This window comes from Saccopteryx leptura, chromosome 2 (assembly GCF_036850995.1).
Source record: "Saccopteryx leptura isolate mSacLep1 chromosome 2, mSacLep1_pri_phased_curated, whole genome shotgun sequence".
NCBI classification, from domain to species: Eukaryota; Metazoa; Chordata; class Mammalia; order Chiroptera; family Emballonuridae; genus Saccopteryx; species Saccopteryx leptura.
Genome location: NC_089504.1, coordinates 219819842 through 219836544, shown reverse-complemented (window position 1 = coordinate 219836544; position 16703 = coordinate 219819842). Strand labels below are relative to the sequence as shown.

General features: G+C 39.7%; 2 protein-coding genes across 5 annotated transcripts in view; both read right to left on the bottom strand.

Annotated features, from left to right (window-relative positions):
• Positions 1-473: 473 nt before the first annotated feature.
• PSMG1 (proteasome assembly chaperone 1) lies at positions 474-11177 on the bottom strand. The gene is made up of 7 exons (XM_066370180.1): positions 10992-11177; positions 9325-9431; positions 7945-8096; positions 5365-5427; positions 4436-4634; positions 3396-3532; positions 474-679 (listed from the first exon to the last, which is right to left on the bottom strand). Exons 1-7 carry the CDS (start codon positions 11171-11173, stop codon positions 605-607), a joined length of 915 nt encoding a protein of 304 aa, XP_066226277.1. The 5' UTR covers positions 11174-11177; the 3' UTR covers positions 474-604.
• An 82-nt stretch (positions 11178-11259) lies between these two features.
• The window catches only part of BRWD1 (bromodomain and WD repeat domain containing 1), a 147538-nt gene continuing 142094 nt past the window's right edge, over positions 11260-16703 (bottom strand). For all 4 annotated transcript variants that reach the window (XM_066370173.1, XM_066370175.1, XM_066370177.1 and 1 more), the window contains one exon: positions 11260-15474. In XM_066370173.1, coding sequence (XP_066226270.1) covers positions 15116-15474 — 359 coding nt within the window. In that variant the 3' untranslated portion in view covers positions 11260-15115. The remainder of the gene's footprint in view (positions 15475-16703) is intronic.

The following is a 16703-nucleotide window of genomic DNA, read 5'->3' as shown; positions in this document are numbered from 1 at the left end:
TGACCTAAGTCACATTCTAACAGTAACATCCAGTAGTACTGATCGTACCAACGCAGTTAACCCTGCAGGAGAGTCCTGGGAAAGTCTGGGTGAATAGGTTACCTGTCAGATATTACTGAAGTGATGAAAAGCAACATTATTTTTGCTTCATTTTCAGCAAATACATAACTTTGTTTCCTTATCATCAACTTTTATACAAAAAAACAAAAATTGCAGAACTCATAAAATAGTCAGAAACTTTCCATGTATTAGGTAGGAATCACCAACAAGTCATCAACTCTCAGAACAGAGAATTTCTGCACCAAATTAACTGTTCTTTGGCATAAAACTACAACCTGTAGCTTTTAAAAATTTTAACTACATTATCTCAAAATATTCAAATAAAACAATACTCCCACCTACTGGATAAAGAAATACATCTGCCTTATTTCAGCCATGAACAGACCACCATAAAAAAGGAACTCTAACTATAATGAATTTAAAATAAGTTTATTGTGTTTATAACACCCTCAAAATACCCCCTAGAAGAAAAGGAACCTATGACACAGTGCAGTTGCTCCCCAAAAAGGAACAGACAGGTCACATATGACAAAACTGTCTGGAATCACGTGTATATGTTACTCTGAACTTCATTTGTCTTCACCAACTTCTTCAGCATCTCTGTGCTCTGGGGAATGTTCTGCAAAGGGAGGATACAATGTTAATACAGTGAGACTGAGCTCAGAAACAACGTGCAGCCCAGTCCCTGCACCCTGCAGGAAAGGGTGCTGCGTTCACCACCTCTTCCCAACAAAAAGGCAAGTAGGTCACACATCTAAGCATGGCCTCTCAATGCCCACAGCTTGCTGAGGACTGTCCTGGTCACTGCAGGCCCTCTGAAGTCTTAGGCAGACACCATGTTCTAGCTAGGCCCTCTCCACTGTGAGCCCCGACTCCCTCTGGAGCCCAGGGCCTCGCTCATCACCATTCTTCTCGTGCCCCCTGAGCTCGCCTACACCTGGGCACACTCCACGGCCTTCTGCGCATGTCCATCCACTAAGAGTCCCCCATCTTTCAAATCCAGCTCAAGTGCCACTTTCCCAGTGGAGCCTTTCCTCCTGTTGACCTCCCCTCCCCTGGCCTGGCTCACAACATGCCCTCTGCTGGTCCGGCATGACCACACCCATGCCACTGAGGCCCCACAGAGCTGGACTGCCCAGTGTTGGGCGGTCCTCGCAGTAGGCACTCAAGAATTCCATCGTGTTAATCAAATACCACTTTTAGGTCAACAGAGGTTATGAACTCAGGATGACGATATGTGGTCACCGAGAAAACCACTCTTCAGAACAACTACCCGATGCATCTTCCCATAAATATTTATGCTTAATGTAAAAAATGAAAGATTTTAAAATGTCCCCTTCAAAGAACACTCTTAAAAGCCAAAAGTTGACTTAAACGCTGTATGACACATGGTTTACAGTTCTCAGAATAAGCGCACCCAAATATCTGTGAAGCGCCAGAGTGCTGAGCACCATGCCGCAAAGCGCACAAACTGGCCCCAGCCCTGCCCTCAAGTGTGAAGAGCCGATCAATTAACCAAGGAGCAAACACAACTATTAGTATCTACTTCAGAAGAGATGCTATATATGAATTAACTCAATTTGTCAGAAAGATTATCCATTACTCTAGCTCAGCAATTTTTAACCTTTTTTATCTCATTGCACACATAACCTAATTACTAAAATTCTGCAGCACACCAAAAAATATTTTGCTGATCCGACAAAAAAAAGGTATAATTCTGATTCACTGACTGGATGGTTATTGTTGTATTGACTGGTATCCTTTTTTTTTTTTTTTTACAATCTAAGAGAAAAGAGGTCAGTGCCCCTGACTAGTCAGGAACTGCATGTTATAAAATCTTTTGCGGCACACTGGTTGAAAATCGCTGCTCTAGCTGATCTGAAAGCTATTTAGTCACCCCTCGGTATCTACAGGGGACTGGCTCCCAGACTCCTCCAGGACACCAAGATCCTGCGATGTTCAAGTCCCTCACGTAAAAAGGAGTAGGTTAATGTAGTCATTTGGCCCTGCCAACCATGGACACGAAACGCCAACTGTACCTGAATTATACTACATTAGAATTTTACAGTTTTCCTTATTAATTCAACAGTTGGCTACTGAGGACCATCTTCTACATGCCAGGAATGTGACAAACGATGGATACCAAAATGGCCTGTTCCACAAAAAACTGACACTCTAGCAAGAAAACTCATTTGAGACCAGTGAAATGAGCTAACTCCAACACAACAGAAACATTGTCTTAACACTAACAGTCACACTAGAATAAAACAGTCTGCAGAACATTGTTACAACCTCTTCCCTTTAAGAAAGTTATTCTCAAACTGGGAATCCATGGACCTTCAGGAAATCTCTGTGGGAAAAGAGGGGAGTTCCTAAATAACCTGAAATTATGGGCAGAACTTTTGGTGTCTATGTTCCAATATGGATTGTCTTGGGCAAGAGCCCAGACAAAACTAACTGAAAGCAGGGGAACAGGTTCACCTCATCTTCACATATCTAGTCCCAGGCAAAATTAGATAAACAGATGTTACAATAATTTGATCCATGTTATGCATTCTTAGAAACTACCACCTTCCAAATTAATTCCAAACTAATTAAATGCCTTCTCAAAATTTACCAACCTTCTAAATTAATTAGTTACAGAAACTTCAACATCAAAGCCCTCTCTCTACAAAGCCACCTGAATTTAAGCACAGGGCATAAACCTATCACACACAGATAAAATATCCCCCACAGCACAGAGGCATAGCCATGAAAGAGGAGGCAATCAAATTCAAACCTTCAGATTAGGAAGCTTTATTTTGCCCTGGCTGGTTGGCTCAGTGGTAGAGCGTTGGTCCACTGTGTGAATGTCCTGGGTTTGATTCCTGGTCACACAGGAGAATAGCCCATTCACTTCTCCACCCTCCTCCTCTCGCTTCGCTCTCTCTCTCTCTTTCACCTCAACCTCCTGCAACCAAGGCTCAATTGGAGCGAGTTGGCCCCAGGCACTGAGGATGGCTCCATGGCCTCCACCTCAGGCACTAAAAAATGGCTCTGGTTGCAAGGGAGCAAGGGCGCTAGATGGGCAGAGCATCGCCCCCCCAGTGGGCTTGCTGGGTGGATCCTGGTTGGGTCTCATGCAGGAGTCTATCTCTCTCCCTTCCCTCCTTTCACTGAATTTAAAAAACAAAAAAGGGAAGCTTTATTTTGAGGAGAAAAAAAGGATCTCCAAGTGTTATTTCAGTTTTAAATCAACACCATACATTTACGTGTGTTATTATGTTGGTTCATTCACAGTACCTCAGTGAGTGACAGTAAACCTTGCTACATCAGTGAGTGACAGAAAACCTCACCTTAACCAAGGCTTTCAAGCTTTTGGATGAAAGAACAGGCTTAAAAGCTTCAATTGTAACGAGGTCTAACTTCATCACATCAGTATAACACAAGTACAGGACGGCAGGGATCTTCCAGACTTGACAGTAACTCAGAACTATCAATATGCAAAAAAACAAATAAACAAAATAAAACCTTGAGTTTCTATTAGCGGATTTTTAAATTAAACATCTCTAAATAATATAGACTGCTTTTAAAAATAGTTCTCTGTTGCCTCTTTTAATCAAAGCACTTAATGATATTCTGAACCAATTATAATGCATATTTTCTTTCAAAGCCGATTATTTTCCTAAGTAGTCTCCTGCTTTGTAAATAGTTCTTTTTTCAATTACAGTTTACATTCAATAGTACTTTGTATTAGTTTCAGGTGTACAGTATAGGCAAACATTGTTTATTATGCATTTCTTCAACACATTGCTGAGATGCATCTTAAGTAGCTATAAGATTAAAATTTCCTGACTATAAATAAATTAAATGTAAATAACTATATGAAGCATGGTATAAAATATTGAGCCATTTATTCTAATAAACATGTAAAGAAAAAGCCCTTTTATTAATTAATAATTATTTATTATAACATTATTGAAATGATTATCTAATTTTGTTATGATGTGACAGGAACAAAAAATTTTAAAACTACCAAGATTCAGTATCTGAAACCTACTATTTTGACAATTAAAACATTCTTTGCTAACTTTTCATACACAAACAATTTAATCTAATACTGCCTCACATGAGGAGCTACCAAAAGCCAAATAAAAACAAAGCAGTCATGAAGGGCAACAGTGATCTCTAGGCTGTTCTCATATGACTGTGTCTGAAAAACTTTAAAACTCAAATCAAATAGAATGTATTAGCAACTACAGATACTGAGAATAAACAGCAATGCATTATTAATCATCATTAACAAACTACCTCAAAAATATCTCCAAAATTCAAAGTAATAATTATCAATAAAACAATAACAAGATACAATGTAAATTACAAATGTTAATAGCACCTGCTGCAGGCAGATCATGTACGATGTTTGGTTGTTCCAGCAGTGAGCAGCATGGAGGTTCTTTGAAATTCTGTGTTTTCAGGGCTTTCAAGAAAGGAGAATGAAGGCTGCTAGTAGATTCGGAAGTTCTATAGTCAGTAACGTGTCGACATGTAAGAATAGTTATTTGCATATTCTTCTTTGGACAAGAGCCAAAAACCTAACACAAAAATTGATTTTAAATTAAATAAAACATATATATAATTTTGACATAGAATAGAAACATCCTCTGGGTGTTTGTCTAACACCACTCACAGTAGTATGCCTTGCAGGGGTAGAAGTACACATAAAAAAACAGAACACACACCTTGCTGTCCCCTCACCTAGATGTGATCTTGGTTCTGTAACTTTCTAGTTGAGTGACCTTCACATTACTTTCTTCACCTGTGATTAAGTTAAATTCTTCACTGAAAAGTCTGTATTTTTAGGCATACACTATGTGCACAGTTTTCCCACAAAACGAAGCCTCAATCAATTCATCGTAATGCTAGAAAACATGGGTATACAATTTCGGGGTCAGGAGTGACCAGCAGATGAGTGGCACACCGTCTCCCATCCCCATGCATGTCTAGCACAGCCATATCCACCCTTGACCATAACACTGCTAAGTTTCATGTGTGTAGCTTGTATCTCTTTCAAACAAAACAGTAAGGTGGATGAGAAGAATTCAACTAATTCTATGACCTATGACCTTTAGCACAATGCTCATTATGTTTATTAAATAAATCCTTTTAGTTTTTATATTCTCTAAAAATTTCCTACAATATTTTTAAGGAAGAAACTCAAATACTTCCCCCACTGCAGAATCTGATGCTGCAGGTTTAAGTGTCGATACTGAACCTTTAATGGCCACACCTGCTGTCCAAGCACTCCCGCCTCATGGTTCTCACCTTGTCCAGCCACTGATACTGCTGGTCTTCAGCTACGTAGCAACTGCACTGACAAAGAAGAACCTGAAAAACACACCCCAAGGTTCTGTACAAGCAAGTAAGTTTTACATGCACCTGACTGTCAACGGATACCAACCATGTACATCTCCCAACCAAGTATTAACCAGGCCTGACCCTGCTTAGCATCTGAGATCAGGTGTGTTTAGGATGGTATGGCCATAGAAAAGCTGTGCACATCTCAACACAACACTCAGATTGGGGTTTTCAACCGCCAATTCATTAACCAATGCCAGCCCACAAAAGAGTCAACCATCCTGATGCTGTATGAAGGTTTTAGAGTTTATAATCACTGGGCCTATAATCTTCATTCACCCCAGGGTGGTTAACTCTTTCACAACTGGCACAAAATTTCTGGCAGACCGGCAGCTGAAAACCACACTTACTTAAGGTAACACTTATTTTCCTCAATTTGCTATTGGCTTATTTTTCTTTAAAATGTAAGAATTAAGACCTGGTCAGGTAGTTCAATTGGGTAGAGCATTGTCTTGATACGCCAAGATTGCAAGTTTGATTCCCAGTCACGGCACATACAAGAATCAACCAATGAATACATAAACAAACAGAACAAGAAGTTGATGTTTCTCTCTCTCCCCCCTTCCCCCTCTCTCTCTCTAAAAAATAAATTTTAAAACATTTTAAAAAGAAGAAAAAGAATCAAGCTACTACTGGCGTTTAATATGAGAATAAAGTGCAGACAGAGTCAAACAGGAGACACTGAAGACACCAGTCAAGACCACCAGAATCTCCTCATAAAATAGGGGTGACCCCAGCCCTGCTGCCCTTCTGAGCTCACACAGACTCAAATCAGTACTCTGTAGAATGCAAGCAGCAGGTGCCAGCAGAGCAAAACACGTGGCCTGACAGCACCTCAGCCCCAATGGTACCCTGAATTGCTGCTGGCACCCGTGAAGATGGCGTCAGTTTAGAAACCAAGTTCCAGACCAGGTGCTCCAGGTGAAATCACTTGCCATGCCACAAGGCCACAAAAGGATGAGATTCCTGATTATAAATGCTATGGAAAGATATTATCCACAGAGATCAACCATGTCTTTTGTTAAGATATTGCCAGGTACGCTAACAACTGCCCAAATCAAGCACAAGAGGGGAAAAGAGGCTCCGGGGTAGGGAGAACAAAAGACTGGATATATAATTAGTTGCACACGTAGGTTCTAAATAATCAAAAGAGATATCTAACCAATAAATGGTTCAACTAGACATAGTAACAAAAACTATTCCTGCTTGACCTTCACTGTCTATTCTGCAGTGATACTTTTCCACTAAGGATCAGATAAAGAACATGTTTACTTTTCTGATTAATTTCCTAAAACACTGGATATTTTATAAAAAGCCTTATGAAACTTCAGTAACTTTGGAGTACATGCTACAGAAACAAACTCTAAGTACCACAAAATCAAGTTCTGCAGTTTCAGGAATAACACTTGCTCTTTACCACCTTTTGAAATAAGCAGCATTATAGCATTATGGAATTGCTGACTTTGTTCAGCAGCGGTGGAACAAAGCCCTACCAGACAAACAGGTGGGGAATCGTACCACCTGCCTGGCCACCTCACCTGCCTGACTTGTCTCCCAAACTGCCTAGCACACTGCAGTCTCTGAATGAACCCAAGAGTAAGATTAAGACAAATGTACTCCAAAGAAGTCACTCAGCATCAGCTACAGAATGTTTTATCTGACTTAAAAAAATCAGGACAAATGAGGTTAGGATAAAAGCTTGACATCAACAGAACTGTACTTCAAATGCATAAAGCATTCACTTGTTCAACAAACATGAACTGAACTTCTAGCACATACCAGGCACTGGCTAACTACTAGGTTATACAAGAACAAAGAAGGGCCTCCCTGCTTTGACAGAATGAATACATTTTTGCATGTTTGGAGTTGCCAACTGAAATAATTTTTTTTTTAGGTGAGAGGAGGGGAGAGAGTGAGGCAGACTCCCCCGTGCACCCTGACCAGGATCCACCCAGCAACCCCATCTTGGGCCAATGCTCGACTACCAAGCTATTTTTAGTACCTGACACTGTCATACTCTGATGGAGCTATCCTCAGTGCCCGGGGCCACGCTTGAACCAATTGAGTCACTAGCTGTGGGAGGGGAAGAGAAAGAGAAGAGGAAAAGAAAGGGAGAGAGAAGCAGCGGTCATTTCTCCTGTGCCCTGACCAGCAATCAAACCTAGAACCTCTATATGCCAGGCCAATGCTTATCCAATGAGCAACCGGCCAGGACCTGAAACAATTTTTTGAATAAGGACATTTATATACCGAATGTTTATTATGGTTTGTTTCTAAAAATCTTGTATCAGCATTTTCTAAGAATTTTACTAACACACTGTATGTGCCATATTAATATTTACATAAACAATGTGGTTACTTTCTCCCTACAGGCAAAATCCCTCAGCCCAAGAGTAGATACAAAGGAATGCAAAATTCAAACAAATACTAACTACATAAATGATGCCTACACAACTACTTCTTAAACACACAAGAACTCCCACATACCGAGGGATTTGACTTCAGATGATAAAACACACAAAAAGCTTCTGTGGGGGACAGATGTATGGTGTCTGCTGTTCTACACCATTCATTCCAGAGTTTAGCACAACCAACTTCTTCCCAGGCTCCTGAATTCATAACAAATGATGACAAAAATGCTGTAAAAATAATTCACTAAGTTAGTGTTTAGTTCTGCAAGTTGCATTTTCTATTCAATAAAAAATAAGTTCAAGTTACTCTAGAATTTTAGAGCTAAAAGAGCCATTCTTTGCCATCAACCTTACACCAACATTTTACAGAAAAGAAAACTAAGACCATAAGAAGTAAAAGGCCATGCCCTGAGTACAGGTGGCATTAGAACCAGGAGCTGGCAAAGTTTACTGACACATTTCACAATGTTCTTACAATGCAATATTTACCTAGAATATTTAGGTCAAACTTTATATAAATGAGTCAGTAGTTATCTGTATTTGTGCTACGAGCACTAGGGCTACTTTGTAGGACAAAGGATGATAACTGGAGTTCCTGAGTGCCCTCCTTTGATTCAGAGAACCCCTCAAAACTATACAGGTTCGTGCACTCACATGTGTACATTATTCTGGCTGAACCCTGCACCTTCTCAAACGGATTCATTTATGTAAAGACCTTAGACCTTAAGTACTCAAGATGTTGGTGATTACTGTTCATTTTTAGAGTTCTCATATGTCCTAAAAGAAGCCTATTAACTCAAAAACACTTAAAAACCATTGCTAAAAAAGGGTCATATACTCATCTCTGCCTCTCCAACTCTGGCCAAAACAGACCCTGGAACTTAAGGAATCCTAGATATCTGAACATACTGGAACTATTTCCTTGAGTTTTTAAGTTTCTAAAGCCAAGACCATATACTTTAAATCTTATTTTTTAAGTTTATCAAAAAAGACAGGGCCACATGAACAATGATACATTTTACTCAAATACAAAGTTACTCTATAAAAAAAATATTTAAAATGGGTGGCCTTGAGAACATTATACTAAGTAAAAGAGGTAAATCAGAAAAAGCTAAGAACTATATAATTTCATACACAGGTGGATATAAAAATGAGACTCATGGACATAGATAAAATTGAAGTGGTTACCGGGGGTGGGGGGAGTAAAGAGGGACAAATATACAATGACAGAAAATGATTTGACTTTGGGTGATGGGCCCACAACATCTCAACAGTTAAAATGCTCTAGAAATGTTTACATGAAGCCTATGCAAACTTATTGATCAATGCCACATCATTAAATTTAATTTTCTAAATAAAAAACAAAAACAGACATCTAAAATCTTTTATGATGAAAAGAATTAAGTAACTTGAGATTTTATTCTTTTAACAAAATATCTAATGCACATCCACTCACCTACTGCATTATTGCCAACAGCGATTATAAACTTGGAGCAAGGGTATTTTTCCAGTAGAGAAACTTCCAAAGTTGTTTTTGTCTGTCTTCGAAGGAGCTGCACCTCCCTAACAGGAGAAACAAAAGGCAAAACTAAAGTAACTTAAACATAAACAATACCTTATTATGAGAAAAAAAGCTACTGTAAGTATAATTTTGAATGAAGTAAAATATAAATTTTGATTTTATAAATTATAATCCTCAGGAAACAACAGAATGAAAACCATTTGATACAAGGGTCCAGGAGATCTCTATAACAGAGATCAAGCTGTCACCTGACCCATGGACCAATCAATCTTAGCACCCCTAAAAGTGGGACAACCAAACATAGTGTGTCATGGGAAACACCAAACACCACCCTGGAAGAATTCTTGCCAGCAAAATATTGAACCTGAATCTGACCAATCCTCTAAAAAGGAACTTCTGTTTACAAGAAATGCAGGTGATGAAAACAACATGTAGAGGACTTCCAGAGGAAGCAATCAGACAAATCCAGAGTGTGGGACATCCTACAGGACAACCAATCCCTCCAACTAGGAAGAAAAAAGGGGGGGGGGGTGCTCTAAATGAAAGAAAACTGAAGACATAGGACGTCTAAATGTAACGTGTGGGCCTTGTTAAGATTGTTATTTGCACCGCAAAAAAGCACGTCTGAGACTACTAGATAAACTTGACCACTGATTGGCTATTAAACAGTATCAAGAAATAATTACTTTTGTTAGGAGTGATGACAGCATATGGGCAAAAACGCCTACAAGCCTTTGAGATGAACTCTGAAAAATGTATAGGTGAAAGACCATGGTGACTAGGACTCACTCACTTAGAAGTGGTGGGAGATAAACGTGGCAAACTCTTCATTTCTCAATTTTCTCCAATTTCTTGGGTGTTTGGAAATAATTCGTTTTTTAAAAGGTCGTCCACCTGGCATTGACACATGAGGGCGGGGCAGAGGCTAAAAAAGTTTTAAGAGAGTTGTCATGTCCATGAACCAAATACATGACAAACTTGGCACAGGAAGATGCAGCACTGCAGCCCTGGAGCAAGCGTCATGACTCAAGGAAGTTTCAAACAGTTCCTTTAAAAAACACGGGAATGGGCCCTGGCCGGTTGGCTCAGTGGTAGAGCGTCGACCTGGCGTGCGGAAGTCCCGGGTTCGATTCCCGGCCAGGGCACACAGGAGAAGCGCCCATCTGCTTCTCCACCCCTCCCCCTCTCCTTCCTCTCTGTCTCTCTTCCCCTCCCGCAGCCAAGGCTCCACTGGAGCAAAGTTGGCCTCAAGCGCTAGAGTGGCTCTGGTCGCGGCAGAGCGATGCCCCTCAGGGGCAGAGCATCGCCCCCTGGTGGGCGTGCCGGGTGGATCCCGGTCGGGCACATGCGGGAATCTTTCTGACTGCCTCCCCGTTTCCAGCTTCGGAAAAATACAAAAAAAATAAATAAAAATAAAAAACACAGGAATGCAACCGGTCCCCCGACACCGCGGCAGGCCGCCACGAGCCCACCCCCGCCCAATAGCCCTGGGGCAGGATTCGCCAGGCCCACCGCGAGCTCCCCGAGACCCAGGGCAGCCGGGACGCGAACCAGCGGCCACCACCAGGGTCCAGTGACCGCCCCCACTCCCACAACCTCACCTCTTCCGCGCCAGCTGCCTCCGGACCTCCCTGTCTTCAGGCGTCTCCGTTTTCCCCTCGTCTTCTTCCTCCTCATCTTCCGCCCCTGCTCGGCATGGTGCCCTCACCACCTCCCCGAAGAACGTGGCCGCCATGGTCTCTCTACCCCACCCGCCTAACAGCGGCGCCACAGAACGGCGCATGCGCCCCCGCGCACCGACCTCTCCCCCACCAAACACAGACACCGCGCACGCGCTCTGGAGATTCGCCACGCCCTCCACGCCTTGCCGCGGAACCCTGCCCTAAGGGGGACCAAGCCCGCGCACGCGTCCCGGGACCCTGGGGTCGCGTAAGACCAGAGCATTTTTTCCCTCCTTATGAGCCTGGCGAGGAGGCCGAGAGATCAGACGACTGCGGACTAGAGAGGCAGAGGCGCGCGGAGGACCGAGACTCCTGTCCCGACAGGTAACGGACCGGGAGGGACACGGGTCCGCAGCCCCATCCCCAGTCTGGAGTGCTCCAGGAGGCGGACCTCTCTGCCTTTCTCTCCCTCTCTCCGTTTTCGTTTTCCTTCTCGTTTAGGAGACACGGCGTGAGCTTTAGTTTATTAATCACTCGGCTCCAAGCCGCGACCGGTCCCAGGTAAGTGTCGGCCCGGCCGGCGTGTCCACGGGACATTGGACAGAGGGAGGATGGAAGGGCAGGAAGAAACACAGTGCTTCGTGGTGTTATAAAAATGAGGCCTTTACTCTGGCAGTAGGAATTCACATTTCAAAAGCTGATGATCGTCAAGCTGGTCTAAAGACTATGAGAATGCAAAAATACTACCTTCTTTTTAAAAACTTGGCCATTTCTAATACAAAATTTGTTTCCTCTTTAAATAGCCTTTCTCTGATAAGCAAAGTAAATGTTTAACTGGTTCTCTTTAAAATTTGCTGGAAGACAAAGTTCACGGAACACTATTCCAAGCAGGAGAAAAAAGGACAGCTGTATACTATAGTTCAAATAAAAATGAAAATACCAGGTATTGCAGTGTTAAATTAAAAAAAAAAAAAAAAAACATTTACCAAGATTTAGTTGTGCTGAAACTAGATGGCATTGCTTACATTTTGGAAGTCCATAAATAATCACAAAGTAGTAAGTTGGGGTCGGGGAAGCCTCTTGAGATCATCAAAAAATCTCCAAAAGTGACTAGAAACATCTTGTTTTAAGATGTGGAGAAATAATAATCAACAAAACCATTTACATAAAACCAATGTTTAGCAATTTCATACATTACTGCAAAATATAAGACTGGGCTTTGAAACAAAATTTTAACATGTAAGTATAAACAAGAACCAAATTACTATCCCATAAGAGCTTAGGAAACTTCACTAATGGTTAGCTAGAATATACAAGATTACCAAAGTGATGTTTTAAAACTGCATTAAGACTCCTGGGTTAATTGGCTTTATAGAATGACTGAATTGCAGAATAAAATGGTTTGGGTATCACTTTGTGTTAGTCCTTTTGTTGAGTAAAATAACATCATTTTTACTATTAAGAGCCTTAATTTGATTTCACAATTATATCATGAAGAAATAACTTTTGGAAAGCTGATTAAAATTATAAATAGGGTAACACATTTGGCAATGATTAAAATTCTGGATACATTTAAGAGCATTTTACAAGAATGTTGTTTTAAACAAAAGCTTATTTCATGCAGTTACAGTAAGTTTAAGCCAAGCACTTAAAAAAAGGCAAATATGTTCAAATTAAATACTAAACCAGAGAAGCAGTTCCATTATGAAAGAGAGCTGATGGTGTAATCTCTAGTACTGACAGAAATTAACCCCGGCACGGTATATTACAAATTCAGAATCGAGGTGGTGAACACACAATGTGCTATACACACGATGTATTATAGAATTGTCCACCTGAAACTAGTTTAATTTTATTAACCAATGTCACCTCAATAAATTCAATAAAAAAATTTTAAAGATAAATTCAAAATTGAAATCCTTTCATTACACTGAAATTGTAAAAAAAAAAACCTTTGCATAAAATAACCTTAACTTAGACAAATATTTTCATTTTATGGTATTTGTCATACCCAATTAAGAAATGTCTATAAAATTAAGTGTTAATATAGGACTGGAAATAGGTTTAATTTCAATAGTGATCAAAAATCAAACCCCATGCACCTAAAAATACTGACTAGGAATTCTCCCCTCTCTCACCTGCAATAATAACAAGATACTGGTATCACTATTTCAGATGAAAGTATACTATAAACAGAGCAAAGGGTAAGAATTGTAGGGTAGAAGTGTTCTGTTTATGCTAAGAAAAAAACAAAACAAAAAGCCTTTTTTTAAGCAGACATGCAGCCACAAGCAAATTTCTCAAGTAATCCAGACACCTGGCCAATCTGTTCAACCAAAAAATATGCATTACATTAGTCTTTTAATGAAAAAGGAATAGAATTAGGTTTCCATATTTTACTTTTTCAGATTTACACATACAAATCATGTATTAATATTCACAGATATTTTAAAATGGGGAAACAACTTCTAACTCAGTTTTCCAATTGCATGTCTTGTGTTAAAAAGATTTGACATTATGTTCATTTAATCTGGTTATTTTAATTTCAATAAATAACTATTAACAATTGATTAAACCTAATTGCAAAGAAATTCTTATAGTATCAAGACTAGATTTTTCTATCCCAGTGAAGGCCACGAGATAACCCAGACATACTGCCATTCAAGTCTGCCATGAGATAGTAATAAATTCCCTCAAAGTGTTCATAAAGTTCTAATTTTTAAGGTACTATAGAGAAACATAAGATGATGTCACTGTATCATCTAAAAATATGACTGTTTCAATCTTAATTTATACTTGTTATTTTCTAACTGATTAAAACTAAGACCTGCCTCATAATGAGACACATTTTGGCATCTCTGTAAATGCTGCTACCTGAAAGTAAAACTGAGGAAAATAAGTTGATAGTTACATTCTTGGCTTTCATAAAAAAATATATATTCCCTGAATTAGTCATTTCAAGTGGTCATCATTCAATATGAATTCCAATATTATAAACAAAATAAGACATTAATGGGTTTTCTCTATTTCCAACACTACTTCAGAACTCGATTATTAAAATCCCCATCATTGAATCCCCAGGTCCTACTTAAGTTGTTTCAACTTTGGGGTTGTGAATTAAAGGAACTATGTCTTGCTAAAGTATTGGCTTCGTTCAAGAGTCATATAGGGTCAATGGCACTTCCTGAAATGTGCCTTATTTTTAGTTTAACAATGACACCATAGACATGGTGGTCTAAGTTTTTATACTCTCTAATGAAGAATCCTTAAAATGAGCAGGTTGAGATTTTGATATTTTTCATTCCTTTAGGTTTTTGCTATAGAGACCCTGTACACTTCCCATTACAGTTGGCCCTCCATATCCAAGGTTTCCACATCTGGGGATCTCACCAACCACAAGTCAAGAATACTCTATTGGAGAAAAAAGTAAAATTGTTGCCAATGCATACTATGTACTTAGGCCAACCATAGTTGCTTTGTACTGAACATGTACTTTGTCATTAAACAATACAGTGTAACAACTTTTTACATAGCATTTACATTGCATTAGGTATTATAATGTAGAGATGACAAAGTATATGGGAGGATGTGCCTAGGTCATATGCAAATACTACACCATTTTATAGAAAGGACTTAAGCATCTGCAGTTTTGGGGGCATCCTGGAACCAACCCACCCCTGGGATATGGAGGGACAGCTTGTTTTCTTCCTGTAAGGAATCGAGAAATTTCTCCAAGGCCCTTCCTTTCTGAAAAGGAATTATTTTTTATGAGAGGCCATTAGTCTTTCCACCTCTCCCACTATAAGGCTTCACAAATCGACTTCCCTCCTCAGAATTCTTTGTAGTGTCTGTACAAAGGCTCACTGGGAGGAAGCCTTCCTAGGACCCACTTCGACTGGCTTATGGCTTTCAGAAAATTCCTTGAAAGGTGCCAAGAAGGGGTGAACTTTAGAGCTAGGAGCAGAATGCAACTGCCATTTACTTGTGGCCCTCATTGTTCTCGATTCCACTTCTACATTTTCATGGTCACTACTGTGCTTTTTCTTTCCAGGATCTGATCTGATCTAAAGCAAAAACATTTTGCCATTAGTATCTTCTAGCTCTTTTTCACTTTCAGAATTTATACTTGTATCATCCTCTTTATAAACATTCAGTAATTTTTTCTTAGCCGCAGCAGAAGCATTTCGATGGGGCAGTTTTCTGCTACTCTTCCTAATCCAGACATTTTCTGATCCTGAAATCGTTTCCTTTAGATTACTCATTATCTTTATTTTATTTGCAGCAACAGTAGCACATCTGCGGGGAACTCTCTCAGGCACCATTTTTGCTTTCATAGTGTCACTAGGCATTTGCACTGCATCCTTCTGATTATGCAAACATGTTCTCATTTTTGTATTGGGTTCTCTGTCTCTAGGATCAGATTCTGAAAAATGAGTGAAAGTTCATGTAAATGCAAAAATCTTGTAACACAAGATTTTACTACTTATTACATTCCTCAGCAATACATTCCTAAACAACAAATTGTAAAACTATTCACATTAATAAAAAAACATAAGTGATCGTCAGTACTACATAATTTTGACTTTAATATATAATCTTGCATTTCCTTATCTAAGAAGAAAGTCTGAAGAGCTAAGTTCCCTCCACCTGGCATAGTTTATTATCTGTAAGGATAATGGACATTTAAGATAGTAGCACATTTGTGAGACTGGGGTTAAGTACGTCTAGCATGATAAAGCTGTTAATCTAAGATCTGAATTTTTAGAACCACATACAAGTTTTAAATTTTTCATATCATTTCTAGCACTCTATGTTGAACTACTTTAAAATATTCAATAGGTGTTCTGAAATAGTTCTGAAATTTTCCTAGAACCTAAACAAGAAGGAAATGATACAATGACACAGCATCAGCTTGATTTCAAGATACTTTTTAAAGTTTTAATTCTAATATCAGTATTTCCTTCAGTCAAAAAAAACCCCAACCAATTAAATTGGTAGCTAGTAGATAAAAAGGAACTGTATATTTGTTTTAGAGAACTGAAACATGGTTTTAATCCTAATTTTTTCAAATATTTGTGCATTTTATATAACTGAATTGTTTTTTTTGTTGTTTTTTTTGTGACAGATAGGGAGGGCCAGATAGGGACAAACAAGAAGGGAGAGAGATGAGAAGCATCAGTTCTTCATTGCGGCTCCTTAGTCTCCTTATTCATCAATTGCTTTCTCATATGTGCCTTGACCAGCGGGCTAACAGAACGAGTGACCCCTTGCTCTAGCCAGCGACCTTGGGCTCAAGCCAGCGACGATTGGATCATGTCTATAATCCCATGCTCAAGCCAACGAGCCCGCACTCAAGCCAATGAGCCCACACTCAAGCTGGCGACTTTGGAGTTTTGAACCTGGGTCCTCTGCATCCAAGTCCAACACTCTATCTACTGCACCACTGCCTGGTCAGACTGGAATTGTTAAATCCTAGTTTCATTATGCAAATATTTTTGGAACTAGGTATGTGCCGGGCACACAGAGGATCAGGATGAGATTCAAAAACAAATTCTACACGTGTAACTATAGTTGCTATAAAGAATGAAGAAGATGCTGTGAGAACATATTTTAGAAACAAGCTCCTCTAAGGGGCAAGGAAGGCTTCCTTTG

Excerpts from the sequence above, each read along its gene's own strand:
- PSMG1 (XM_066370180.1), bottom strand. The coding sequence starts at position 11,173 with ATGCGCCGTTCTGTGGCGCCGCTGTTAGGCGGGTGGGGTAGAGAGACC. Across the intron at positions 4,635-5,364 it reads AGTATCAGTGGCTGGACAAG|GTTTTTGGCTCTTGTCCAAA; the intron begins GTGAGAACCATG and ends TTTTTGTGTTAG. Across the intron at positions 680-3,395 it reads GCTTGAAAGCCTTGGTTAAG|AACATTCCCCAGAGCACAGA; the intron begins GTGAGGTTTTCT and ends CTCCCTTTGCAG.